The following is a 27,354-nucleotide window of genomic DNA, read 5'->3' as shown; positions in this document are numbered from 1 at the left end:
TATCCATGTGAATTTGTCAAAACCAACGTTTACGACAAATTCAAACTCATACGGATCGAACTTCCTTAATCTTGATTTCTTGCCTCATGGTAGCACAGCTGCCCACCACGTCTTCCAAGTAGTTAAGCATCTCACCTTTTCCTATCAATGTACCTTTCATTGATTAAGGTGCTTTGCCTTTTATGCATTCAAAATGAGAACTCATAGGACTCACATGCATAATTAACTCAATTGGAACAACACAGAATCAAAATAATGTCAACACGATAGGTTGTAAACCTCAACTCGTGTGCTAGTGATGATCGATTTGGTTTATTTGATTTGTTCTTGAAACTATTCAAGACCATTAAGACTCCCACTGACTCCTTGACATATAAGATTCTTTTGTCAATAAACATTTCTTGACAAACAAATATTCAAGAGTTAGTGTAGCTTTTATCAAAACACTTCATAAATTGGTACTAGTTGGACTTTGTCTTATTCAAGACATCACAACTTCCCACATTTGATGAATGTTATAAACCTTTAATACTTTTCACTCATTGTCACAATCTTAACTTTAAGAATTGTTATGGAACGAAGTATGATAGACTTCTTGATTTAACCATTTATTCAATCCTTGACTCCTCTTCTTAAACATACAATTGTACTAAGACTCACTTAGAGGATCAATTGAGATATGGTTCTTAATCATTAAGACCTATCATAAAGCATAAAAGCTACTCTCCCTTCTTCTTAGAATGGAGAAACTTTTATCTTTCTGCCTACATGATTCTTCTTATTCGTTCTACTATTGATCTAAAACCTTTAATCAATTTAGAATTACACTTAATCTTGTAAGTATAATCATATTTACTAAGCCTTTTAGTAAATCATGACGAATATCTTTGTTATTCTTATGGTGAACTTGATCAACACACAACTTTGTGTACTCGATCTCCTAGTCCTTCACTTGACACATTGTCAACGAATTTGTCTAATTTCCAAATATGAAATTTCTCATTCATCATGCAACCAAGTTGCGTGATTCCAAATTTCTATCCAATTGAAACTTTGGGCGATGAGAAACTCTCCCTATTTGGTAAATTCTTGACACTTCCATAATAACATTACTAAGAATCATATCCATTCGTTGTAGAAATATTCGAACATCAATCTTTCATAACGATTTCATTGCAAGGAAGTAAATAAATAAATAAATAAGTCAAAATTTATTTTATTTATAAAAGCAGCGGAAAAATTTGTCCTTACAATGCAAAATCCATTGAAAACTATGTACAAAAGAAAATTTCTAACAACTCCATCATAACTTTCTAAGCTCAAAATCTAATCTTCAAAGTCCATGCGATCGAGATCCATCTCTTGTGATTAGATTCATCTTGCTCTCTTATCAAGTTTCCTTTCTTTTCATCGATCCTACAAAACATTCAAATGTAATCTTATCACATCATGTATTAAGAATCAATGAATAGGAACTTAATGGAGTTAGATAGTGGATTCTTACCTAAAGCGTAGTCATACTTTTGTCTCTCCCATCTCTTAGATCTCTTAGGTAAATAGGGCAACTTCGTCTCTAATGCCCCTTCTCTTGGCAATAAAAGCAAATTGACTCCTTTGGAACAGCACATGGAACTACTTCAGACATCGCCTTTCTCTTATGATCAAACTTTTCGATCATTGCATGTCTTTCATTGCCATTGTCTATATCCATAGAGGTCTTGAAGGCAGATTCACCAATCAACTTTGCTTTTCTATTGCGCCAAACCATTGTTGATTCAGCAGCAATAAGCATGTAGGTGAGATCTATAAGTGTCACGTCGTGGTTCATCATATAGTACTCTCTTACGAACTCACTATTACGAGTTAGGAAGTGACTGAAGAACCCAATCAACAGTCATCGCTTCACCGACAACGGATCTCATCATTCTTAATCTATCAATGTGTGACGTGACTTCATCCCTAAGACGTGTGCACACACCGACTTGCCCTCTTTAAGTTCACTTGCCAAAAGGGCTTGAGTGATATTGAACCTTTCAATTTTATAATCTTGTGGGTTAGGGAGAATAATTGGAGGAGGAGGAGGAAGTGAAGCATGATTTCTTGTTCCTCGATCGAATCGTGGAATATCATCTTCATGTGGAATGCTTGTTCCACAGGACTTGAGAAGAGCATAGTTGTCGAACTTTGACATCGGGAGAAAAACGAATTCAAGTTAGTTGATTGATTGAGTCCTTGGTAAATCACCCAAATGAAATTCCAAGGCTAGGACCCAACACAATATCCTACAACTCGGGAGAGGGATGCCGTAACCCAAATTGCAGAACATTTGAAGGTAAGTGAATGACGATTCACTAGTTTCCACCATGAAAAACGAAAAAGAAATTTAAGTTTTAAATCTATGAAAAATCCTAGATCCTTTGAGATTCATTGAACATTTCAATGGCATGTTTAAATCTCGATATGCCCCTCTTGTTTGTGACTGGGATGCCGAGGATCACAAAGCGGGTGTGAATAACCATGCAAACTACATGGTGCCCTCACATGTTACAGTCACCTATTCGATGTGCCGGTAAACCACACACGCTCCACCGAACTATGACAAACATTGAGTCACCCTTTGCTAACTTTGCTTAGAACCATTTAGTGTGCCGGTAAACCACACACGCTCCACTAACGTCTTCGCAAGGGCACAAAGTGTAATTTCATGGAATTGCATCAATTCACTTTTGCCTAAGTAACTAAGATTGGGAATTAGAAAAACATTTAGTTACTTTGTATTTCATTATACTTATAATGGAAGATTCTGTCCTATCCTACCCGTTCGGCAAACGACCCTCCACTAGTCAAGAGTGCGGTGGGTAAGAGTGGATACCCATTCAATCGCCATTTTATAGGCAATTTCCTTAAACACCCCTTATAGACCAGCTTCGTGAATGAGGCCTACTAACGGTAAGACTGACTTTTTTTAATGTTATATATAGTATAGAGTGTATTTTATACTTTTAAAATACTATATGGTTAACTTTAACAATTACACTTTTAATTCAATTAAAAGGTTAACCTAAACTTTTATAGATTTATTAAACCTCTTTTAATTATACTCCTTAATTAATTAATAAAACCATAAGGGTGTGATTTGAACTTTTCAAAAACATTACTAGGGTTTTAGAATTTAACATTTCTAATTAAACTTTTAATCAACTTTTAAATTCCAAAACTTGAGGGCAAATTTTGAAACATTTTTCAAAACATTAGGGTTTTAACTATTTAAATTTCAAAACTCCAAAACTTTTGGGTTCAAATTTAAACTATAAAACCTAAAGGGGAAAATATGAAACTTTTCATAACAACAAGGATCAAATAACAAATAATTTTAAATTAACATTTAATCACATAATTATCCATATTTGATTTATTTAATGATTTCTTGCAAAACAATTTATCAATTTACTCAAAATAATTAATCAATTATCTTATAAGGAAACAATTATCTTGTTAATTGATAATTATCTTTATTTAGATCACAAATATAGTCAAATATATCATATAATCGGATTAATAATGATCTAACATGATAAGGAAACTATCCATAAGCAAATACAACAAGAAAATCCGAGAAAACCTCCATCTGACGATTCGACTCGTCGAGTCAGGCATTGGACTCATTGAGTCTGCATGGACTCGGCGAGTCCATCCTCCCAAACTTCAAAAAATCTAATTTTTTAGATATACAAGCATCAATACAATTGAAACCAAGCTAGGCTCTGATACCACTGATGGGTTTTGGTCATAAGACATCCTATGTGCTCATACAAACCCTAATGCTTGGATCTAGGTTTCTCTATTGTACATGCTTTGAATCCAAGACTATAAACCCTAATTCTAACATATGGAAATCGACATGAACATATAATTAGGTTTAAGAACATACCTTGATTGTTATATAGCAATAACAATCACAACTCCACCTTGGATTGACTTTGGAATGCTTAGAGTCACAAGTGTCACTCCTCTAATGGCTTACAAACACCATAAGAAAATGGAGAAGGTATAAAGAGAGAGGTGAGAGGTTAGAATTCGTATCTAGGACCTCTTGGGAAGGGATACACGAATTCATGGCCCTAGGGGTGTTTATATAGGTGTAGAGATAGGGTTTCAGTCATTATCCTTATCTAGTTGATTATCCATTAAGCAACCAATAAGATAATCCTTGAATCCTTATCATACTCGAATTCTAAGGCTTTCCAACCTTAAATTCGTCCACCGTATAAATAAGATAATCCTTGCCTTATTTTGTAACTATCACATAATTACAAATCAGCCCCTCTAGTTTAATTAATTACATTTGATCACAAAACTAATTCTTAATTAATTATTGACCAATATTAATTAAACAAATATGATTTCTCCTTTAATATATTATTCTTATAACATATTATCCTCTCTCTCTTTATTCATTTCTCCAATCAAGTTGCTTTGGTGAAGGCAACCCAAAAGGACCATGCACCATCGGGTCAAGTACATACCAAAATAGTTATGGACTTAGACACTAATCCAACAATATGTACATTCGCCAATGGTTTCAGGTACCTCTTCATTTAAGGAGAATGAGTCGGCGGAGTAGTAGCGCATCACACATGATATTCTGCATTTGAGAAACCTGTGATTGTATTATGATATTATACTATTTGCTAATATGGTTTTGCGACTTGTGATTTGTGAGTTTATGTTGGAAAGGATTTCAATGTTGTTTTCCATTAACTATTTTTACAAGTAATATACTTTAAAACAAAAAAATTGGGTCTCGATTTTGGGATGTTACATAACATGTCTCCTTATTACCTACCAGATATTATATATCTATATAGGATATAGATCCGATAAGAAATATTTTTTTGTAGGAAGGTAAAAAGTTTATTTTGTACATATTTTTTTGACGAACAAAATAAATGAATCACTAGATGATTCATTTGTAAGATGATTCACAAGAAAAAAATTCAAAAAAAACATCTTCATGATTCATTTTTAAGTAAATTAAGAAAATATTCATTTTTGTGATAATTTTAGTGAATAACAACAAAATTATTGTATAAATGAATCATCAACATGCTTTTTTGAGAATTTTTTCTTGTGAATCATTTTACAAATGATTCATGTGATGATTCATTTTGTTTGTTCGCTAAAACAATATGTAGAAAAAAAAACTTCTCACCTTTCTACCAAAATTTTCCTTCTTATTTGATCTTGACTCTCTCTCTCTCTCTCTCTCTCTCTCTATATATATATATATATATATATATATATATATATATATATATACATATGGAACTACATATATGCTATAGGGAATTGATTCGTACACAATATATTTTTTCCATACACAACAATTTATGTATTAAAATTTGTATTATACAACTTCATAAAGCATACTGCTAAGTTAGATGTCATTTTAAAAAGTTAAATAATATTTTAGGAATTACGTATAATGTTATATAATTTATCAAGACAAAATTGCAAAAATGGTCCCTGTGGTATGCATTTTTTTGGGGATTTTAGTCCAAACCTCGATTTTTTTTGGGTGGTGGTCATTTTGAGCTAGTTTCCTTATATTTTTGGTCGCCGTCCAAACTAAAAAGACTATTATACCCTTAATGAATTTAATTTTTATTTTTCTTTCACTTTTAAAATTATTATTATTAAATATAAAATTAGGTCCACATGTCAACCCCCCATCTCTCTCTCTCTATCTCTCTCTCTCTCTCTCTCTCTCTCTCTCTCTCTCTCTCTCTCTCTCTCCTGTTTATCTTCTTCCTCATGAAACAAACATCCAAATTGAAATATCAATCCAGAACCTCCACATATTTGACTGCCATAAATTGTGGCATATACCAATACCTCATTGCTGCAATTGCTTTATGAAGATAACAAAGAAAAAAGAAAAGGAAAAAAGAAATCTAGGGTTCATGTCTTTATTCAAACCATTGTTGGTGAACAAATAGACGATGGAGGCGAATAGTAGCTGAAACGAAACTCGAAAGCATCATGGATTTCGGTGAGTTTTCTTAAGCCATCTGATTTTGCTGGATCGAAATGGGTACCGCCTCTTCCTGCTTCTTCTTCACACATCTTTCTCTCTTCGCTTGGGTTTTTTGAAGCTATCTGATTTTCTGGATTGAAATTGGGTTCCGATTTGCTGGTTCTTTTTCTCTATTTACTGCTTCTGGGGCTCTGATGTTGGATTTCATTTTCTGATTTGTTGAATCGCAGACCCTCTCACTTTTCTCGTTGATTCAAGTTGCAGATACCAAAAATTAAAGTATATGGTTCGTCTCTCACCACTTTGTGTGCGCCTCTATGTATTTGGTGTTCTCCTTCTATTTGTTTCTTTTATTTTTAGCGCAGGTAAGGTTTGCTGATGATGGTTATGTATCAAGTGTTTATAAGGTGGTTTTATGATGATGAATTGAAGTTGTAATCAGAGAATCAAGGAAGGAGATGGAACGGTGACAAAAGGGGTGGCATGGTTTTTTGTGAGTTCATTATTGATTTTCTATATGAGGTTTGTAATTGTATATTTACAAAACTGCAATTATGTGGTTTGCATTAGTGATTTTATGGTGTGTTTTAACTTTCACTATGTGTTTGTGTAGCTTGAGTTGCAGGTGAGTTGGAAGAAGATGCAGACGGTGATGAGTTTTTTGTTGACCGATGTGTTTTGTGTGTATGAGAGAGAGAGAGAGAGAGTGAGAGAGAGAGGTGGGCTTCATAATTTTTATTAATAAAATTCTAAATTAAATAGCAAAAAACATAAAAAAAAAAAAATGTATCACAAGGGCATTTTAGTTTTTCAGTTTTCTAAGGAACAAAAAACGCAACGAAACTAACTTAAAATGACCACTAATATAAAAAAAATCGTTGTTTGAACTAAAATTTCAAAAAAATACATACCAAAGAGACTATTTTTACAATTTTGTCTTTAATAAATATATTTTAGTTTTATCAAATGCAAAACATAAGATAAAAATCGTAACATATATTGCAAAAATATAATAATTAAACATGTGAAAAAATATATTATATTTGGTGTTATTATTATTATTATAGATTTAGGACAAAGTTCCTTGAAGGCATCTAAAAACATAGATCTTGAGTGGGGGTCATGAATGAGTGAGATTTACCTCATGCACAGTTTCCAAGAGCATTATTTTAAATAATAATGGTCTTTGGCTTTGTCTCCCAAGGAAAAGAAAGCTGGCATGTTTCAATTTCAATTGAATTACACCACAACTCCAGCTGGTTTTTCTACCCACTCCCAAACTACTGCGTGCTCAGTCTAGTAACTCTACCAACTCTCAAGTAGTATAGATGCAAGCAATATTTTCTCTACAATATATATGTGAAAGAAATATTGTTTTGAGTGTATTTTTAATTTTAAAATGTATTGTATTAACCAAAAAAACATTTGATCTAGCCGTATAAGGTGTTTCAAAACTTTTTTTTCTTTTTTTTTTTTAGTTGAGAGTTTACCGTGGTGAAAAAATATATAGTTTAGAAATAAGATTCTGAAAATATGTCTTTTGTTCTAAAAAAACAAATGTATCATCTTAAAATTTATGTTACAACAAAAATCAACTTTTATTTTGGATATATAAAGGAATCATTTGTTTGATTATAAATCATAACGGTGATGACTAAAAGAGTAAAAAACATTAGTTTGTGTCCATTGTTATGTAACCTTGTTTTTTTTATAGACGTTTGACCTGTTCAAAATAAAATAATATTATTTGTAATTAGTAGCGATATTATCTTATTATGAATATGTCAGAATATTTATTAATCAAACGTATACGAAAAAAATATGATTACTTAAATATAGTTAAAAACCAAACTCTGTCACCCTTTTAGCTATTAACTTGAAAAAATAACTTATAAGGATCCTAAGATAATTGAGAAGACATTTGTTAAGGTAAAGGTTGACACAAAACACAATCATTTTTACATACAATGTACTCTATTTTCTTTAAAATAATTTTCATTCCAATATTATTAATATATATCCTCCAATGATTATAACAAGATCATAACTGTATTGTGAGATAGGTGAGAAAATAGACGATCTAACAAATCTGTTAACATGCTCATAGTCGTATAATCTTTTTAATATATAATGTTAAATAATTATTTTTAAAACTTTAAAATTTAAACATATAAAAATGTTAAATAATTATTTTTAAAACTTTAAATTTTAAACATATAAGTGCAATAATAACAACATTGAGATCCCATTCGAATGTGGTAAAAAGGAAAGACCTAGAAGTTATAAGTATTATACTTTAAAAATTATAAATTTTAGATGAGTTTTCATGTATTTAGTTTTATTTAACTATTTACTTGTATCCATTTGACGTTATGAAATAAAAAGTAATCGGACCGAAATTTCCTTCAAATGGCAATATGTTTAGTTAGGGGCCCATGGTCTAACTATGATACAAAACACGAATATTTGGCACGTGTATGTTCGACTATTTATTTGGAATAATCTAAATGAGATATGTTCCACGTATTAGTATTTGTTGCTCACTGGGTAATTGTTATGCAATAGTATACAACTTGTACAAATTGTAGTAACCAAGAAAAAAAATATGGTTACTTTTGATAATTAAAATGGTTTTTGGATATCTTAATGAATCGTGTAAAATTTACTACTTTTTATTGATATTTTGATTTTATATATGAGTCGTACAAAATTCAGTTCATACCACTTGAGCTGTATTAGATTACGATCTAAGTCTCATTTGTAACTCAATATATATATATATATATATATATATATATATATATATATATATATATATATATATATATATATATATATATATATATATATAGTACGATTACACTAAATTGTCATGTGATACTAAAATCACCAAAAATCCAGCCACACCCTCATTTTAGTGTAAACCCATGGATTTACATTGCTAAATTAAACAAACTAAAATTGGTGCATAAATGATAAAGTCATCAGTCCATTTGAAATATCTAAAGATAAAATACACACAAATATCTACATAGTAAATCGTTATTAAAAATATAACTTCAGCCTTATCTACATATGCATATACGTTACAAAACGTGCATCAATCCTTAAATATGAGTGTTTTCCCTATTGAATTTAAGTTAATGTCAGAGACAAGACTACGGTAAATAATTTAGTGGGGTCCATAATATCACATTTGAGTCACTGAGAAATTGATAACCACGTTAAATAATTTATATAATCGATCATTTTGTTAAATGAATACGTGCCCCATTTTTTTATGAGTTTCTCTTGAAATCACCATATTTAGGAAGATATATTTAAAATTAATTTACTTTCATCCAGATAATTTTTTCTTTCTATTTATACCATCTGCAGTCCACACCCTCCATAACCATCAAGTACATCCCCCCCAAACACTCAAGGTTCAGTCTTTGAGGTTCAACAATCAACATGGCAATGAAACTTCATCTCTTCCTTCTTGCTTCATTTCTTCTGGTTTCTACTTCTGTAAGCTTCTTTTCCACTTTCGATTTAGATTCTTATTTATAACTTTCTCATTATTCTTTTTGTTTCCTTTTCGATAGATTTCATCCAATGAACAAGTGGTAAGCTTAGATCTATTTGGAAATGTTTGTCATGTTGTTGAAATATGATTTATTTTTTGGTTTTCAGATCATATTTTATCATTGGTTGTACCCATTTTTGGATTCTTATAGATCTTGGAAGTAAAGATAAGAGAATGACCAGAAAAAGAATAAAAACAAGATTTAGCAAATTTAAGATATCTTGGTTCTTGAACTTTCATTGTGTTGTTTTGTTCTATATTCATCATGCTTTCAGGGCTAATTTAGTCATTTGACCCCCCAAAAAACTGAACTTTATAGAAATTTAACCTAGGATTATATATACCAAATTGGTTTTCATTCTTCTACATCTTAATAGTACAAAAAAGAAACACATATGTTGAAAAGATCTTTATATGTTCACTTTGAGAGGTAAAAAAGAAACAAATGTAATAATGTATTATTCCATTTTAGATGATACGAGTAGTCACAATCACATGTGACTTTAACTACAAACCCATTTCAAATATGTACTAAATAATAAAAAAAATAGATATTTTATAACTTTATAGTATTTTATTACTTTTATCCACGCAAATAATAGTCGATTTAAAAAAAATGGTTTCTACTTTCTACAGGCTGCATTCGCCACCTCCCCTGCCCCCAAAAGCTCACCACTACCGTCACCGTCGCCTCCTCCACCGGTGACTAAACCCCCCACCCCTGCACCACCAGTTGCTAAACCCCCCACGGCTACACCACCAGTTGCAAAACCACCCACCACCCCTACACCACCGATTGTTAAACCACCAACCCCAACACCACCAGTTGCTAAGCCACCCACCACCGCCCCACCGGTCGCCAAGCCACCCACCGCCGCCCCACCAACCCCACCAAGAAACACCAAAGGTACTGTCTTTTGGCCTTTTTAGACACTGTATTTCTTCATTTGATTCTAATTTCAATCTGTAATTTTACTTTTGCAGAATGTTACCCACCATGTTTGGTGAGGTGCAAGAATCATTCAAGGCAGAATGTGTGCTTGAGAGCTTGTGTGACATGCTGTGATCGGTGCAAATGTGTTCCGCCGGGACAGTCCGGCAACAAGGAGGTTTGCGGCACCTGCTACACCAATATGAAAACTCACGGCGGCAAACCAAAGTGCCCTTGAAATTACTGCGATTGTGTTGTGATGAAGGTTGAAGTTTGTAGGAATAAAATGAGTGTGTTGTAAGTCGAAGTGTTTAAGAGGATTAGGGTTTCTATGGGCTGTTAATGGTGAATTGGGTCAATGTTGACTTTCGTAATAGTAGTGAGGTTTGTTTCTAGCTTGCATCGATAATTGTCATGTCTTTTGAGATATAAAATGTAAAATCCATTGAGAGGATATATATAGTTAAATACTAAAGGACCCTCGCAAAACTTTTGTTTTAGTTTTTTAGGTATTTAAAAATAGGGGAAATGATTCTCGTTTGAGTTCATTTTTATTTGGTCATTTGTTTATCCAATATATCATATATTGAACATGTTTTTTTGTTTAATCATAACATTTTTAACTAACTTTTGATCGTCGGTTAAAGGGTTATGATGAATATATATATAGTATATTGAGTAAAAAAACAGATCAAATGAAAACAAATTCACAGTTGGTTGTCCTCATTATTTTTTTACTCATTTACATAAAATCTCATATTATTTTGTGCTCATATTAATGATTTTATGATTATGAGATTTATTTTTGTTTTTCTTCAAAATGTAATCCTACGAAAGAATATTATTCATATATCTACAACTTTGTAATACACTTAAATATTTATTAAGAGAATCTTGATTGAGCAGATGCATTTCATGACTATATTTATATTTTCAATCAAATAATTTATCGTATCATGGATTCTAGACAAGTTTACAAACAAGTGGAATCATAAGTATTGTGATTTTTTAGTTTACTTGGCTTTAAGATCGAATTCATGGGATAAAATACAACATCAATATGTACAAGATCATGTAGCTTTTGCAGACACATCACTATAATATACCTTGAGGTAAACATTTATGCTGATAAAGATATACACAGTCATATCTTTTTGTAAAGAGTTCTTGACAGCTAACCACAGTAAGCATAGCATAAACCATGTTTTGACGAAGCTATCCCTCCGAAACGCTCTTAATGTACGTTATGACATAAGAAGATTGCAGTCTTTGATACTTTTGTAGTTTTAATTTCATTTAACTTTTGGGGAAAATGACTCGGGGGGTAACCAACAGTTGAGTTTGTTCTCATTTGGTCTCTTTTCATTTTTTTGTACCCAATATACCATCAAACTTGTTGTTTGTGTTTACCATAACCCTTTGACTAGTTATCACAGGTGACAACTGGTCAAAAGCCGATCAAAAGAGCTATGGTGAACACAAACAACAAGTTCGATAGTATATTTGGTACAAAAAAAAGAAAGATACCAAATGAGAACAAACTCAACACTTAGTTACCCTCCATAGTCATTTTCCCTTAAAAATAAGGGGCGGTAATTTTTGATATGATATGATATCGACATGCAAATAAATGGTTGGGCCATATATTTCAATATATTTAATAAAATTGATTTGTACGGCATAAAAATTAAACGAGTAGAGTTATGGTTCGAATTTGTAACATGAAAATGACTGTGTATTTACAACTTCTTTTTTTATTTTTTTTATATACTATTTTAGATATTGGGCATGTCCAAAACCAAAATTAAAAGAAAACTTTGGGTTGAATTGTTTGTAATATGGAACCTATCAAATGATCACCATATAATATTTATTTATTGTTTTTATTTTTTTTCATTTATATTTCATATCATACAATCTCATCCACTCACTTCCCTTCGATACTACTTTCATCCTCGAAACTTGCTTAGTTGAGCTAGTATTGATTTGAAAATGAGTAGATTTCTAGATAATTTTCATAATTCACATGTTAGCTAGTTACCCCTTGTATGCCATAGTGTGATGATTTACGTGTGCCTAGTCTAAAAATGAGCAAAATGGAGGAAACTATCTCATAAGCTTGATGATTAACCATCTACTTTGGTGAGTTTGAGTTTATGAGATGCCATTAAGTCGGTATTTGAGTAGATTTCTAGATAATCTTCATGTTTCACATGTAAGCTAGTTATCCCTTGTATGAGATAGTGTGATGGTTCACTAGTGCCTAGTCTATAAGCTAGCAAAATCGGGGAAATTATATCATAAGCTTGATAGTTAACCATCTACTTTGGTGATTTTAAATTTATGAGATGGACAAAGGTTGGGAATAGACACATGATTACATTATATTGCATATTGAATCAAATATTACCTTGTTTTGGAAGTTGAGATGATTTGTTATTCTTCAGTAACTAATGTTTAGCCTTGATTGTATTTAGAGAGATATGGGTTATATATTACCCCTTTTATCATTATTTTGGGTTATAAGAACCCCAATTTGATCTATATTTTTTTCGTGATTTCGGAAGTTTGATTCAACTAAGTAGATTGTTATTTTTTATACTCAAAATGAACCAACATCAGCCTCTCACTAGACATTTCTGATGGGTTTTATACAAACAATCCTAAGTGTACATGCAACCCTAGTTTGGATCTATGTTTTCACTATTAGATACACAATATTATGAACACAAGAATAAAACCCTAATGTGCATTGCTATTTTCGAAATTAACATACAAAGGTTGGTTTACATACCTCTTGTTGTTATATTGCAATAACAACTTAAATCTTCAAATCCTAAGTCTTGAAAGCAAGCACCACAAGTGTAGTGCCTCTAATGGCTCACAAACACCACAAGCAATTGGAGAGGCTTAAGATAGAGGAGGGAGGAGTTGGAATTCGTCCTTGGGACCTCTTAGGAGCATGTACACGAATTCACAAGGCCTAGGGGTCTTTATATAGGGTTTAGATTAGGGTTTAAGTCCTTATCCTTATCCATTTACTTGCCCACCAAGCAACCACAAGATAAGCCTTGAAAAAACCCTTATCATCTTATCCTTGGATGATTTTAAGGATATCCTTATCCTTAAATTCGTTCATCCTTTAACAAGAATAAATATTGCCCTATCTTGCAACTATCTTATAATTACAATTCAGCCCCTCTAGTTTAATTAATTACACTTGATCACAAAATTAATTCCTAATTAATTATTGACCAATATTAATTAAACAAATATGATTTTCCTTTAATATATTATTCTTATAACATATTAATAAATCACAATAACCTTTCTCTCTATTTAATTTCTCCAATCAAGTTGCTTTGGTGAAGGCAACCCAAAAGGACCATGCACTACCGGGTCAAGTACTTACCAAATATGGTTACGGGCTTAGACACTAATCCAACAATTTCATTGCTTAACTTTTTTTGACATGTGAATTGGTTGAAGACTATAGTGGCGAGACTAGAAATAACAAGGAATTTTGAGAAAGGTACGCCAGGTGTGGTTTATTAAACTATGTTATGATATTTTCATTGTTACACACTCACAATTTGAATTTTTAAACTTATTTTGGATTAAGGGATCGTACGATTTTTTCAAACTTAAACAAAAAGTTTTAGAGTTTAAAAAAATGATATTTTAAATTACCTTAGTGATGGGTGTTTCAGTTTGATGGTCGGTGGCTACTTGCACCTGGTCCCACATCGGCTTCGAGTAAGAACAAAGCATTGCCTTATAAAGGGTATGGATACCTTCCCCGTTACAACACATCTTAAATCCTTGAGGGCAACATATCTCATAAGAGTGTCACACCCCCAAACCAAGGATGGCGGAAACGTCCGGGGTGGAGGACTTCATGTATAGTATCATAACCACAATTACAATAATAATTTAAGCAAACACAACCAACATATATATATATAATTGAAAGAGTTACATCATTGTATGAGTTACATGTTTCCAAATCAATTACAATATGTTAACAAACATGATATGTTGACGCCTTAACGTCTCATCCTCAAAATGCACTTTGGTACCTATTTAGTGATTTTCTGAGAATACAAGTTGTTTGAAAAAGTGTCAACACAAAGGTTGGTGAGTTCATAAGTTTTTGTTTTCGAACTTGATAAAAGTCTTTCTCTTGTAAATGTCACGTTTGTTTCAGAAAATTCCGATATTTTCCTTAAAATCTGTGTAATGTAGTCTTATAACCGAAGACCAAAATGTATAAGTAACCTCTCTTACTAATAGAAAATGATATGTGTTTAAATCGACATAAACGCGTTTGAATTAAATGAAATTCCCGTAAATTCTTATGTTTGTTAATACTTTCTGTGAGTTTATTATAACCATGCTATGACCTAGTTGACCTGAAACGACGTTCTTCAGGCGTCGGAACTGTTTATGACATTTGTCACCCCAGACCTGCCGGTCTAACTGTTGCATGCAGTTAAGGTGTGGGTTTGTCGAACCCAATATAGATCTATATACAACTATCACGCTCTCCCTCCAGGAGACTCTGGTTACAATACAGGACTTAATGGTAAGTGTGAAGCGAATGTCTCACAAAGTCCTTAACGAATTTACATGTAATGTAATGAAAATCCCTTATTGTATAAATGTAAAATCTTTGTATGAGTGTGTTATGTAGTGTATCATAAACCATACCTATTATGGTTTATCAAAAACAAGGGTATTAATGGTAACGTACGTAATCTATATTCAACGTGGTTCGTTCAATTGTTTGAATAAAATGGATGTACTTTGATTATAACAATTGTGTTATCCTTTATATTTCATATGTATATCTATATAAAATCCATTTATTAACTTTTGCATGTTCATATACCAAGATAAAATATCATTCTTTTGTAATAACATACATTCACACAAGGATATACACCTTGCTCAACATGATACAAGGTGATAATAATATGTTAGCATTTTTCTGTTTGTAACAGCTTCGATCACTGTTATTAGAAAATTTATTAAAAATTAATAAAAGATCCAAATCAGAATCCGTAAATTCTGGGAGTTTGGCTAATGAGTCTAGTTTGTTCATAAAATTTTCCATGATTTTTAGTGACCTCCAACTTAAGTGAAAACGTCCATAAACACAGACTGGTCCGGTTTGGTTCTTGAAATGATAAACAGTTTTGAAAAAATCACCATAAATTGTAGAAAAATCGTATGGAGACGTGCACATAGTCATTTTAAATATAAGAACTTGAACTACTTGAACCTTGTACAGTTTTGAAAACAAAAATGTTTTAGTTGACCAAAACAGTCCGTGAACGGAGTCCAACTTTTCTGATGTAAGCTGTTAGAAATATTTAGTTGTGTTCTTGATGATTTGACTTGTATTCTCCCCCTTAAAACATAAGAAAATATGAAAATATAAGGGTATGAACTCACCTTATGTGATTTCAGTAGATGATTGTTGAAAAATGGAAGTTTATCAACTCAAGAACACTTGAAGATGTCTTGAAGATTTTCGAGAATCTAACATCAAAGTGATGGAGTTTGTGTAAGCAATGAATGATTTGGGTAGAATGAAGTGCAATAATCACAAGGAGGATGAATTATACTTACCAATAGGAGGATAAAGCTTGAAGATCAGCCTTGGAGTCTTGAAATAGAGAGAAAAAGTTTGAGAGAAAAGTTGTGTTGTATCTTTGGTGAAATGAAAGCAAATGAAAGGAGTGAGGAGAGAGGGTGGGTGTTCCAGCCCTAAGGACGTGGGGAGGGCTGTTAAATGAATGGAAAGGACATTGAAGTGACCTAGGTAAGGTGGGGAGGTGTGGCTGGTCATAGAGTGGGTATGGGAGTGGTTGCTTGTGTCATAAGGTAAAGTAAAGTCAACACTCAACCTTTGTACTTCACCCACTCATTTCTTGGATAAGATTTGCACCAAAAACGTGGGAATTAATGAATTATGGGGCTTTAATTGATAAAATAAAGTTTTGTGTGAAAATCCCGCTTTAAAACGATGAAAAACGAAGCCAAAACGAAGTCGGAATCGAAAACCGGCAAGGAAGGTTGAATCTGCGAGACCTCTCGGTTCGGGCCGAGGTTCGGTCCTCCTGAGGCTGGGCGAGAGGCGAAATGAAGCGAAACAGTAAGAGGCGAACCAGCGAGAAGCGAAGCAGTTCGGTCCGAAAGCGTCAGAAGCGAAATAGACCGAGATGAACAGGAACTTCGGGTTCGGGCTTATGCGAGGTTCGGGGCCGAAAGGGGGGTTCCGTCTGCGAGGTTCGGTCCCTAAGAGGGGGTTTCGGTTCTGTGAAGGCTTTTGGTTCAGCTGAGGTGTTCGGTCCTCTTGCTTTCGGTTCAGCAGCCTTCGGGTCTAACCAAGAGGGTTCGGTTCTTGCTGCTTTTGGTCCAAGGGGTTCGACCCTAAGAGGCTTCGACCCTATAAAGGGTTTTCGGGTCTTTTAGGGTATTTTACTCGTTCTAACCCCGTTTTAAGCGGTTTTTGACCCGGTTAAAGGTCGGAATGACCCAAATGACTTCAAAATGTTACGAGAACCATTGAGAGAGATTTGGGAGAGATTTCAAATAGAAAGAGATAAAGTGAAAACGATTGAGAGAGGTTTCGTTTGTGCCCTTTTTGAGTGCCCGGCTTCGCAATGCAAGGTCCGCAAACCCCATTAAGCCGTGTTTTAATGTCTTACACACTACCGATGAGTGTGCATTTGTGTTTTATCGCTTTGGTTCATTGTTTACCGCATTTAAGGCTTAGGAAAAATTCAATCACATGGATTATTCAAATGATGCTTTCTCATTAAAATAGCGGATTGTTTAGTAAATACACAACGTAAACCCTAATACGCAAGAGCTAATTGAGTCGTCCGGTTTGACTTATTGACTTTGTTTGACTTGACTTGACCTGAATTTGACTATTGTCACAAAGAGCGTTGCAATTAAGTGTGCCCGTGCAAGAGAAATTATAAGATGGGTGATCTCTTAGGAAGTTTTTTTGTGTAGGATGGCCCAAAACGGAAAATTTTGTGATTTGTGTCATTGAGGGATGTTACAAATGGTATCCTAGCTAAGGCACGGGTCGATGCGTTTGAAGGTGACATCAAACCATGTAAAGGTGGTGACGATGTGTGGCTACTTGCACCTGATCCCACATCAGTTTGGAAGGAGAACGAACCATTACCTTATAGGGTGTAGATACCTGCCCTAACACAACACATTTTCAAGTTAAGAGGGCAGCAGATCAGATAAGAACTCTCAGTTAAGCATCTCTGTGCGAGAGCAATTAAAGGATGAGTGACCTACTACGAAGTTCTCATGTTGGGTGGCATAAAACGGATAATATTGTGATATGTGTCATTGAGAGATATTACAAGAGTGACTTTAACCAATAAGACCTTCCTTTTTACGATGCTAACTTCTAACCAAATTCTTTTTTTTAAACATATACAAACACATTCATCTTCTTCCCAATAATCGATTCTCTCCGATATCCAATTGTCATGTTATCAGTGACAACATGAAATTATGTATCATTACATATTAATTCATGTATTTAAACTATTATTCTTTTAAAAAAATGCATTGTGTCCATTTACACATTCAATTCTTGATTATTCTCAAATTAGCAATCTAACTATTATTAAATATCAAATTAAATATAAGGGTAAATTATAACACCCATTCCAGATATGAATCTAAATTTCAAAGTTTAATGTTTTCTGGGTGGCCACGGCGTGGTGGAGTTCCACCACAACGTGGCAATAGGTGCCACGGTGTGGTAGCCGCTGTTGGAGAAAAACCCTAATTTTTAGGGTTTGCACCCTAGTTAAGCATCATTATCCCTCAAGACCTTTTACCCTCATCAGAGTCCATTGACCACTTTGTTCCTTTCAAACCCTAATCTTAATTGGTGATGTTTTGACCTCATTTTGGTATTTGGTATCCATTATAGATGGAAGGAAGCCATTAGAAAGCAACAAGGGATGTGACATCCCCAATTTCACAGTCAGAAAAGACCGATTTTTTTATGCATTGTTTTTATAAAATCAGAGTAATCCTTTGATTAAAAGATTTGCGGAATTTGTTCCCAAAATAAAATTTATCAAAGCATTTCTTAAAGAAATCTTTTTTCATTAAATAACAAAATCACGGGATGTCATGTTCTGATACTGACCAAAAGCATAAACAATATAAAATAGACCTTACAACAATTATTTATAACTACTGATCTATAATCCAAAATCTCTCGTCAGGTCCACCAACTTATACTCTTGTGCCATTAACTATAATGAAAAGAAATCTGAGTGGGTCAGGCTTGGGAGCCTGGTGAGCATATAGGGTTTTCAACCCACAATAATACATTTATTATATTCAATTATCAAACAATCAACCCAAATACCCATCCCCATATCTCCTTTATTTTCTCAAGGGTTTATCCTAAGAATCCACTATCCTTCATTCATTCATTCCTAAGGATTTACCTAAGGAATTGGCACGAAGTCCATTGCTGTCACAGCTTATCTATCAGATACTAAATCCATAGTTACCAGGCGCTAACTCCATAGTCACCAAGGTTTATACAATAGGCACGAAGTCACATTGTCACCAAGGTTTATCAATAGGCACTAAGTCACATAGTGGCCAGGGTTTACTCAATAGGCACGAAGTCACATCGTCACCAAGGTTTATCAAATAGGCACGAAGTCGCATCATCACCAAAGCTTACTTAATAGGCACGAAGTCGCATCGTCACCAAGGCTTTACTTAATAGGCACTACGTCTCATAATCGCCGTTATTTCATCTACCCATGTTCTACCCAACACATTTGTCGATATAAAATACATATACAGTTTAAATCATTTAACACCCATATAAAAACATCAATTCCAAGCCCATCTCAAATAGAAAAATAATATATATAACACATAGCACGTATTTCATAGCTAATACTTTATATTTATGTGTCAGAAGAAAGTAACTATACACTCACTTGATCGGAAGATGATTAGACAACACTACAACTTGTAAAAGTAGTATTCTTCGGTAGATCTGGAAAATCTTCACACACCGGGCTCCTCGCAGGCAGAGCTTCGGCTTGGAAACTCTTTTCTTCTCGGGATCTTCGGGCTTCGGGACTTGCTTCAGGTCTCGGGATGATATCGGGGCTTCGGGGGTACTTCTTTGCACGTAAATTGAGGTAGAGCAGGAGAGAGAAGAGAGAAAATAGCAACCCTAAACGGCTGACCCTTCAAATCTATATATAGGGCAAAATTTGCCCTTGCCACGTCGTGACACCTTTTTCCACGTCGTGGGCTTAGGCGTCACTGCATGCGTCATCGCAAGTTGCGTCTGGGGGACTCTAGGAGGTGTCAGAAGACTTTCCACCTCGTGACACTACTTGCCACGTCGTGGTATCTGACAGTTTTGGGGTTTCGCGCCCCGAACTTCATAAATTCATTTCGCGTACGAACTCCGTTTTCGACGTTCTTTATATCAACGTGTAGGTGAGATTTTCATCTACAACTCTCATTTAGACTTCGTTGGCTAATTTTGACTTTATTTCTAATATATTATAAATATATTAGTTATATATTATTTTTAGTAGGCCGGGACAGGATAACTCCGTTATAAATTCATAACTTCTTCATCCGATGTCCATTTTCGCTTATCTTTTTATCGTTTCACTACTATTAACGAGATCTTCGATTCTCGTTTAGATTGTTTCGGCTAAAAATGTAACATCCGGAATCCCAGGTATCTTACTTATGCTTTAATATTGAGTTTTTAGAGAGAGACTTGGCGAGTAGGCGCTCAGACTCGCCGAGTAGGAGCGCGGATGGTCAGACTGATTTAATGGCGTACTCAGCGAGTACATTTGTGGACTCGGAGAGTTCACACTGTTTAATGAAACCCTAATCCCCAGGGTTTGAGACTTATTTAAAGGCCCTTATGGCCTTCATTTGCGGCTACCAGTTGATAGAGAGAAACCCCAGAGTGTGTGAACGTTCTGAGAGAGAGAGAGGAAGCCATTTTTGATCTTTTTGTGGGTGTTTTTGCAAGAAGAAGGTGGCTAAGGCAAGAGGAAACTAAAGAGGGTGCTAATCTTTGGATTTCAGAGCTTAGGGACTTCATTTTGAGGTAAATGTTCGATCCTCTACTGTGACGCGTCAAATCAGGGCTTAGGTTGCGTTCTCATGCAGTGTGGAAGGGTGATAGCTTACGCATCCCGCCAACTAAAGGCGCACGAAGTGAATTACACAACCCATGATCTGGAATTAGGAGCAATAGTCTTTGCTCTGAAGATTTGGAGGCATTACCTTTATGGTACGAAGTGCACCATCTTCACGGACCAAAAAAGTCTCCAGCACATCTTGAACCAGAAATAGTTGAACATGAGGCAACGACGATGGGTCGAATTATTAAACGATTACGAGTGTGAAATCAAGAACCACCCGGGCAAAGCCAATGTGGTAGCTGATGCATTGAGCCGGAAGGAGTACTCTAATCGTCGTGCGAAAACTCTCTCAATAACCATCTAATCCGACTTAACCACTCAGATTGGGGTAGCCCAGTTAGAGGCCATGAAGACGGAAAACAGAGCAAGCGAAGCATTACACGGAATGGAGAAGAATCTAGAGGTAAAAGAGGACGGAGTATACTACTTCATGAACCGTATTTGGGCCCTAAACTCGGAGGATTTTGGGAGGTAGTCATGAATGAAGCTCACAAGACGCGATACTCCATCCATCCCGACTCAGACAAGATGTATTTGGATATTAAACAACACTATTGGTGGCCTAACATGAAGGCGGAAATTGCCACCTATGTTAGTAAGTGCCTTACTTGTGCCAAGGTAAAGGTGGAGTACCAGAAGCCCTCAGGGTTATTACATCAACCGGTAATCCCTTAGTGGAAATGGGAAGGGATTTCTATGGATTTCGTGACCAAGCTACCCAAGACGTCGGATGGACTAGACACCATATGGGTAATAGTCGACCGACTGACAAAATCTGCCCATTTCCTGCCAATAAAATAATCCTACAAGATGGAGAGATTGAAACGTTTATACATTCGAGAAATCGCGAGACTTCACGGAGTACCAGTGTCTATTATCTCGGATAGAGACAGTAGGTTCACTTCACGTTTTTGGCAATCACTCCAGAAAGCACTGGGAACTCATCTCGACATGATCACCGCTTATCATCAACAAATGGATGGTCAAAGTGAACGAACCATTCAAACGCTCGAAGACATGCTTCACGCATGTGTGATAGACTTTAGGAAGTCTTGGGATACCCACTTACCTTTAGTCGAATTCTCGTATAACAACAGTTATCACTCGAGCATCAAGGTCGCTCCTTTCGAAGCACTATACGGACGTAAGTGTAGATCACCGTTATGTTGCGCTGAGGTGGGCGACACCCAGCTAGCAAAAACACTCGCATCAGACAAGGAGCTAACGGGACCGGAGATCATTCGTGAAACCACGGAAAAGATCGTTCAAATCAGAGCTCGATTACAAGCATCGCGCGACTGACAAAAGAGCTACGCCGACAAACGACGAAAGCCCTTAGAATTTTAGGTCGGGGATCGAGTACTGTTAAAAGTCTCACCTTGGAAAGGAGTCATTCGTTTCGGGAAACAGGGAAAACTGAACCCGTGATACATTGGACCTTTCGAAATCGTCGCCCGAATAGGTCCAGTGGCATATAAACTGTAACTACTCGCGGAGCCGTGTTCCATGTCTCTAATCTAAATAAGTGTCAATCGGATGAAACACTCGTCATTCCTCTTGATGAGATTGAAATCAATGAGAATCTCCTGTTCGTTGAAGAACCGGTTGAAATCATGGACAGGGAGGTGAAGCGTACTAAGCAAAGTCGCATCCCGATCGTGAAAGTACGGTGGAACGCGAAGCGTGGGCCAGAATTCACGTGGGAACACAAAGATCAAATGAAGAAAAAGTACCCTCACCTATTCTAGCATTCTCAAATCTAGCTTTCAAACAGAATTTCGGGACGAAATTCCCTCTAACGGGGGGATGATGTCACAACTAGAAATTTTGTGCCTTGTAACTACAACACTTAAGTAAAAATTTTGAATCAAAAACTTAAGAGCATGTAAGATGCTTACTTTATGACAGCAATATTTCAATCAAATACACCATACAAGCATTACAAAATAGTGAACAAGTAATTGGAAACCCTAGAAGTTCTTGTTTAGGTCCATTTTGGACTAGGACTTCCTTATTGGGCCCAATGGACCTATAAGCTTCCAATTTGACTATCTTGGGCTTAGAATCCTTAAATAGGCTCTAATTGGACCCACTTCCATCTATTTCAATATTTTGGGCCATATTGGGCCTAGAATGGAATAAATTAAATATTATGAACCATTATGGACCATAATTAACTTAAACTAGCCTGTTAAAGTATAAAAATCACACTTATATTTTATAGGGCCAACAATCATTCAACCTAACTCTAATATGGGCTTAGGGGCAATAAGGCCCAAAAATCTCCTTTTTCCTCTCCAAATCTTAGCCCAAGCCCAAACCCAAGGGAAGAAGAGTTGACTTGTGAGATTGCCACCTCATTTATACATCCCATACCTCCATGCATGGACCAACATGCATCTAGGTTAGTCATCTCAACTCTCTCTCTCTCTTCTTCTTCTTGATTCTCGGCCGAGAGCTCCCAAACACACACACTTCATCCACTTTTTGTGTAGCAAACTCTCTCAAGGAACACCCTTACCTTTCTTCATCAAATTTTCGAGACTTAAGAGCTTTTCAAAGATATTTTCCACAAGAATCATCATCTAAGGTAAGTTTATACTTAAATCTATGATCTAGGTTTCTTGTTATATCAAACATCTCATCTTAACTCATGTAAATTTATGGTCTAACTCCCTAGAACCATCTAAGTTCGAAAACCTCCTCAAGAAGTTGCTAGAGCCGAAAACAACATCAAACTTCTTCCAAAATCCTTCAAAACCGAAAGCCAACTCAAGGTGAGCTTCATACCTCCTATTTTTCGGTTTTATAAGTTTTGTGGGGTGGGGGGGAATACAATCAAATGTGTAGATCTATGTGTATATGTATGGTTTGTGTGCTTTCTATGTTTATATTAATGTTCTTATGTGATTGTGGTGTTGGATCTAGTCAAAAAGTCGTTAAAACCGAGATTTCCATTAGGTTGTATGAAATTAGTATAAATGATATTATTACATACAAATCATTTCTAGAAAAATAACCAAGTGGTTAATATGAATTTCTTTGGACTAAAAACCCATTTTTGGACTCAAAATGTTAAAAATATAAAATTAAAGGGCCCAAAATGACAAAATATGAATTCTGATGGTTGAGATGGGACAAAACAGTTTCAACAAAGTATTTTATGGAAATATACTCTTTTGAAGGATTAAAATGTAAAATTTTAAGCATAATGGGCCAAAAATGAACTTTTTGGCCTAATAAAGCCCAAATTGCGAGATTTTCAAAATTGAGGGGATGAAACTGTACTTTTCTGTAAAACAGGGGACTACTAGTGCTCCAAGTCCATTTCAAGGGTCAAAAACGCTTTTCATATATAAAAAGGACCAAAGATGCAAAAAATTTCTATTGTGGGCCAAAAGTGTAAAAATTGCAAAAAATGAGGTTTCAGCCGAGAAAACTTCATTTTGAGGGACTAAAACTGTTTTTCAAATAAATTTGAGCTGAAAAATACCTTTTCAACAAGTTTTGATACTAAAGTGTCAAGAAAAATGGTTTAAGGACTAAAATGGAAATTCTATTATACAAAGGGCCAATATTGTAATTTATCCAAAAGAAAGGGGTTGCAAAAAGAAAAATTCTAGTGTTTTTAAACAATAAATCTGTTATGATAAAATACTAGTACCACGACTACCGGCGAAATATAATACACCTTCAACACCAAAATCGTTATCAAACGAACTGATTCGGTCTCGAATCAACAACGAATCTGAAATTAATAACACGACGATACTTCAATACACACGTGGAAAATTTTGGGAAGTCAATACATGCGTGGGAATACACAAGACGTCGATACACCATCTTTGGGCCCGAAAGTTTCAAATCGTGCTTGTTGGGCCTAGCTAGCCCAATGACATGATCTTTAGGCCCGAAGGAAACTCGCTTACATGTCGTTGGGTCTTATATGACCTAATTCTGTATAAAAGGACTTTCAATGGCTTTTGTGCTGTTGGGCCGCAAGGGTTCTTTGGTACGGCTAGTAAAGTCGAGAATTCACAAATGCGAGTCGGGCCAAGGGCCCTTCGCATTCACGATAGCCTTGAACGACTTATGGAAATATCGGGGGCTTCACACCCTCTTTTCTCCTCGGTTGCGGGGCTATGAGAAGTAAGGGTGGTTGGATTCAGTGAATAGTACGGACGACTCCTAAGGGATTGTTTGTATAGTTGTAAACTAGTCGTTTTCATTAATGCGTGTTTATAACAATTCACAACCCATAATTAATCTGATGTCACCTGGAATTATCGAATACACACGTCGCAACGGTATAACAACCATATAAAATGCGTAATTCAAAGTATTAGGAAAACATCGGGTTTTCCTAGGGTTTTCAATTTATACACCTACGAGATGCATACCAAGTATAACAATTCTTTTTACATTTATAGAAACAAACAAGCATACTTACGGATCTTCACACTTTTTATATAATACTCTTTTCAGAAAATATCGGATTTTCTGGTGGTTTTCAAAGCAATACAAAACATTATATTTCAAACATTACTTATGAACTCACCAACATTTCATATGTTGACGTTTTTCAAAATGCTTGTATTCTCAGGTAACATGTAAATCGAAGGGAAAAATGTACTCAGTGATATCTTGTTGTTTGTTTAACTAGTATTGAACAATCTACTTTTTGGGAATGTAATGTTTTGAAACAATGTACTAAATGTAAACACTACCAGTTGTACAATTCCAATGCATGGTGATGAATGATGTTATGTTTCATGTATATTCACTGTGATGGTATTCAATTAAGTCACAACAGCCCTCAGACGTTTCCGCCATCTGGTTCGGGGGTGTGACATCTTTGAGTCAAGAGAGGGGTAAAATGGTCATTTACCTCTTAAGAATGCTAAGGGATGGAATGGTATAGTCTTGGAAATTGTGTTGATGCCGAGTGTTTATTTTCGTATGATTAGGCGGAGGCTAGATCTTATTTCACGGAAACCAAGATTCCGAGTTACCGAGCTACACGAGGTGAGTCTTCTCACTATACGTTACCTAGAGTGGTATTATGAGTTGACCGGAAGGACTTATGTGCTATGTATGAGATTGTGTGCCATGTGTGAGATTATGTGCTATGTGATGTATGTATGATATATAATTGTATAGACCGGAGCGGAGGATCCAACGATTCAGACCGGGCCGGAGGGCCCAACGAGCTATGACCGGACCAGAGGGTCCAACGAGCTACGGGACTGGAGGGTCCCGCTGAGACACATCGACCGGAGGGTCGTACAGTAGCCTCAACCGGAGGGACTGGAGGGTCCCGCTGATATTCCAATCCGATGACTGATTGGACCGGGGGTAACCCATCACGTTGGTTGCGGGCCCAAGGGTATTCCATTCCGATGACTGATTGGACCTAGCATGCATAATTGTATATTTGTTTGGTTGTGTGTGATACTTTAGGGGAATTCAAGCTTTGACTTAAGGTTTAAGTTTTATGTTTCAGGTACTTCAGATGATCGGGAAAAGACAAATGTGTGATCGTGCACATTCTTCTAATTTTATGACATTTCATTTTGGGAAACTCTTTTGTAAACAATTATGGATTTGGTTGTATTTTTAAAAATAAAAATTTTATCTTGCTTTTTTTCAGATGTCACATGGATAAAATAGAAAATGTACTTATATTTATATGGGGTAAAAAGTGGGGATTTTTAGAATTTATTTTTTTGAAAAATCCGTCACAAAGACCCTTCCAATGTTCAAATCTTTCAAACTCATACACACTCTCTTATCGGTACATTTGTGCCGAGTTGGCGAGCTGAGCTCTGAATGCCGAGGGATCGACCCGGTGTTTGCCGAGCTAGCCGAGACAATTGTCGAGTCCACTCCTAGAAGGCTTAGTGATGCCCTGAGAACAATCAAGATCCCCTAAGTCAATGAACATGAAATGATGAGAGAAAAGTAAACCTTGATTTATTTATTATTTATTATTTTATTATTATTTTTTTTTATTTTTATATTATATAATCTACTCCTAAATTAACACATAAATCCATCTACGTCCACGATGGGACTTGAACCATTGACCTCAAGGAGGGGGGACACCACCTGATACCGTTGGACTAGAAGCCTTTGGCAAAGATCTCCTTTTTAATCAATGAAACATTTGTTATCTTAATCAATGAAACTTTGATTAGTTATTAATAAACTATAACGGGATCGACGGAGCTTCAGCAATTATATGTGTATATCTAATTCATATTAATATAACTAATCACACTTTACTATTTTTCTTCGAAAAATTCATTTCTAAAAATTCATTTTCAACAATTTAGCAAAATATTAATAAAAGTAGCTATACTTCACAATTTTTATAGGGCTTTATGTTGTAGTAAAGCGTATAAAAATTCTTAAAAATACAATCTTTGACTTTGTGGCATGGGTTTTGTCACCGGCCTCGGCCAGCATCATTGACACATAAAGGTGCATTTGTCTACTATCCCTCAACATTATCTTCCTTTCTAGTAATACTCGTAAAATGGTCATTGTTAGTGAC

The 27,354-nt window shown here is 35.1% G+C and overlaps 1 protein-coding gene and 1 long non-coding RNA gene across 2 annotated transcripts; both read left to right on the top strand.

The window, feature by feature from the left end:
• The first annotated feature begins 5,858 nt into the window (after nucleotides 1–5,858).
• Nucleotides 5,859–6,856, top strand: LOC145040124 (uncharacterized). The gene is made up of 3 exons (XR_013679863.1): nucleotides 5,859–6,052; nucleotides 6,156–6,559; nucleotides 6,651–6,856. It is a non-coding gene; the product is annotated as an uncharacterized LOC145040124 (long non-coding RNA).
• Nucleotides 6,857–9,380: 2,524 nt separating this feature from the next.
• LOC145044140 (uncharacterized) lies at nucleotides 9,381–11,025 on the top strand. Its single transcript, XM_078992972.1, has 3 exons — nucleotides 9,381–9,547; nucleotides 10,242–10,512; nucleotides 10,590–11,025. The coding sequence occupies exons 1-3, from the start codon at nucleotides 9,491–9,493 to the stop codon at nucleotides 10,772–10,774; spliced, it is 513 nt and encodes a 170-aa protein (XP_078849098.1). The 5' UTR covers nucleotides 9,381–9,490; the 3' UTR covers nucleotides 10,775–11,025.
• Nucleotides 11,026–27,354: the final 16,329 nt, after the last annotated feature.

This window comes from Lactuca saligna, chromosome 4 (assembly GCF_052625555.1).
Source record: "Lactuca saligna cultivar CGN05327 chromosome 4, ASM5262555v1, whole genome shotgun sequence".
NCBI classification, from domain to species: Eukaryota; Viridiplantae; Streptophyta; class Magnoliopsida; order Asterales; family Asteraceae; genus Lactuca; species Lactuca saligna.
This window is presented reverse-complemented; position numbering and strand designations above follow the sequence as displayed.